The sequence below is a fragment of the Mus caroli genome, chromosome 19, assembly GCF_900094665.2.
Source record: "Mus caroli chromosome 19, CAROLI_EIJ_v1.1, whole genome shotgun sequence".
Lineage (NCBI taxonomy): Eukaryota > Metazoa > Chordata > Mammalia > Rodentia > Muridae > Mus > Mus caroli.
Window position 1 is genome coordinate 5,990,443 of NC_034588.1, and position 2,179 is coordinate 5,992,621.

At 45.6% G+C, this 2,179-nt stretch overlaps 1 protein-coding gene across 1 annotated transcript in view; it reads right to left on the minus strand.

Annotated features, from left to right (window-relative positions):
• Positions 1 to 326: 326 nt before the first annotated feature.
• The window catches only part of Polr2g (RNA polymerase II subunit G), a 5,668-nt gene continuing 3,815 nt past the window's right edge, over positions 327 to 2,179 (minus strand). The window contains exons 4-8 of the mRNA XM_021151970.2: positions 1,675 to 1,725; positions 1,497 to 1,562; positions 1,328 to 1,399; positions 820 to 853; positions 327 to 604 (exon numbers count right to left, since the gene is read on the minus strand). Coding sequence (XP_021007629.1) covers positions 591 to 604; positions 820 to 853; positions 1,328 to 1,399; positions 1,497 to 1,562; positions 1,675 to 1,725 — 237 coding nt within the window. The 3' untranslated portion in view covers positions 327 to 590. The remainder of the gene's footprint in view (positions 605 to 819; positions 854 to 1,327; positions 1,400 to 1,496; positions 1,563 to 1,674; positions 1,726 to 2,179) is intronic.

The window sequence follows — 2,179 nt, forward strand, 5'->3', positions numbered from 1 at the left end:
TCACTTTGTAGACCAGGCTGGCCTCGAACTCAGAAATCCGCCTGCCTCTGCCTCCCGAGTGCTGGGATTAAAGGCGTGCACCACCACGCCCGGCAATACATCTGTTTTTAAAGATTATTAATTATGTGCAGTGTTCTGCCTGAATATTTGCCTGCATGCCAAAAGAGGGCACCAAACCTCATTATAGATGATCGTGAGCCACCATGTGGTTGCTGGGACTTGAATTTAGGACCTCTGGAAGAGCAGTCAGTGATCTTAACCTCTGAGCCATCACTCCAGCCCAATAAATAAATCTTTAAAAAAAAGCATAAAACCAAACCAAAAAATAGAATAAATAACAGCTTTAATTTCTACCAAGAGAAGACAACATTTCCATGAGAACCAAGGACAACATGTTTATGGTTAGAACACAGAATAAAGTCTCAGGGCACAGCTCAGCTGGAAGGAACAGCTGAGGACAAGGGACCTTTCTTGCCTCCCTAACAGTGGCCAGATTGAACCTCTGCTAGGAAAGTTAAGTTGGTGCTGAACTCAAGTCGGAAAGTCACACTTCCTAAATCAGTATCCAACCAAGCTGGACGCTCCCTCACTCAGCTCACGAGTCCTATGAAATCAGGAAAGAACGTATCAGTTAGACACCGAGTTCCCAGGCAGCCAAAAGCCAAAGATTTCCCACCCCAAGGACAGGTATCGTGGACTTCTAGGAAACAGAATGGGAACCTCTTATGTCTCTGGGTGGGACATTAAATCCTCCACCATCCCCTCTCGGGCACATCCCTTCCTCAGAGAACAGTCCCAGCAGCCATGGCAGGCACTCACCCAAGTAGTCATCCATCAGAGAGCCAATAGCAAACTGTAGGAGGGAAGAGAGAGAGGAAGGTGAGGCAAGGCCCCACCCCAATTCCAAGCCTTCTGTCATCCATTCCCTCCTCATGAAAAGAGAGCCCAGAACCCTCAACAACTGTGGGTGGCAAAAGGTTAGCAGTTCTTCGGTCAGTAATACAGTGCAGGTGGTGAAAGAGCTGGCTACACAACCCTGATGACCCTACCAAATCCATAGCAGCACAAAAGAACTTGAAAGCTGTCTAAATATCACACTGTGGCCAGTGTGTGTGCGCAGCCCGCATACACATAAATAATACAATTTTATAAAATACGAAAATAGTGATGTTCTAAAAAAAGAAAAGAGAACGCCACAGCTCTCAGCTGCAAATGATGATCCTGGCCTATTTATAATCCTACTATTTAGGAGGCAGAGGCAGGAGGTTTATGAGTTGCAGGCCAGCCTGGGCTACAGACAAGAAAAGAAGTCAAGCAAGAGACTCACAATGTCATTCTTGTCTACACGCGTCCCTACAATCTTCAAGCGTATCTCATCGTCCTGCTGAATCACGATGTCCTGTGGAAAGGAGAGAATAGTGGTCAAGCAGACTCAGGCCCAGTCTCAGTATGGCTTTTTCCTCTTCCCTCTCACCAACTCCTCCATACTCGCTCACCTCATCCATGGTCTTATAACAAGGGGGGTTTGAATTTGGATCAAACTCCATCTCTGAAGGGATGGACTAGAAGGAAATTGACACAAAGGTTAGCACTTCAAACAGCTGCATCAATACATGATAGTCATGGACCGACCGGTTTCTTTTCCTTGGCTCCACCCAGGATGCCCAGACTTACATGTCGAGAGATGAAGCAAGACATAGGCCCAATTTCTGTGAAAAGTCCAACCTAAAAGGAAAAGGGATGATCTTGCTTCAAAGGCTTTGGAGCATTTTTATCTGATTTCTAATCATATTATTCATGTTTTGTAACACTCTAAATTGTAGCATTTGTTTTCATTTCTCTCTCTGTAGTCTTTCATTTCTTTACATTTTTGTTCTTCACTATGTTTATGTGTGAGAGTATTCTGCCCTCACATGTACCTGGGTGTCATGGACTGCAGTGCCCATGGAAGCCAGAAGAGGGTGTTGGGATCCTGCAGAACTAGGAGATCCAGAGATCCTGAGCCCCTGTGTGGGTGATGGGAGTCAACCCCAGGTCCTAGAGTACCAACAGGTGTTCTAAACCACTGAGCTATAACCCTTAGCTTTTTTTTTTTTTTTTTTTTTTTGGTTTTTCGAGACAGGGTTTCTCTGTGCAGCCCTGGCTGTCCTGGAACTCACTTTGTAGACCAGGCTGGCCT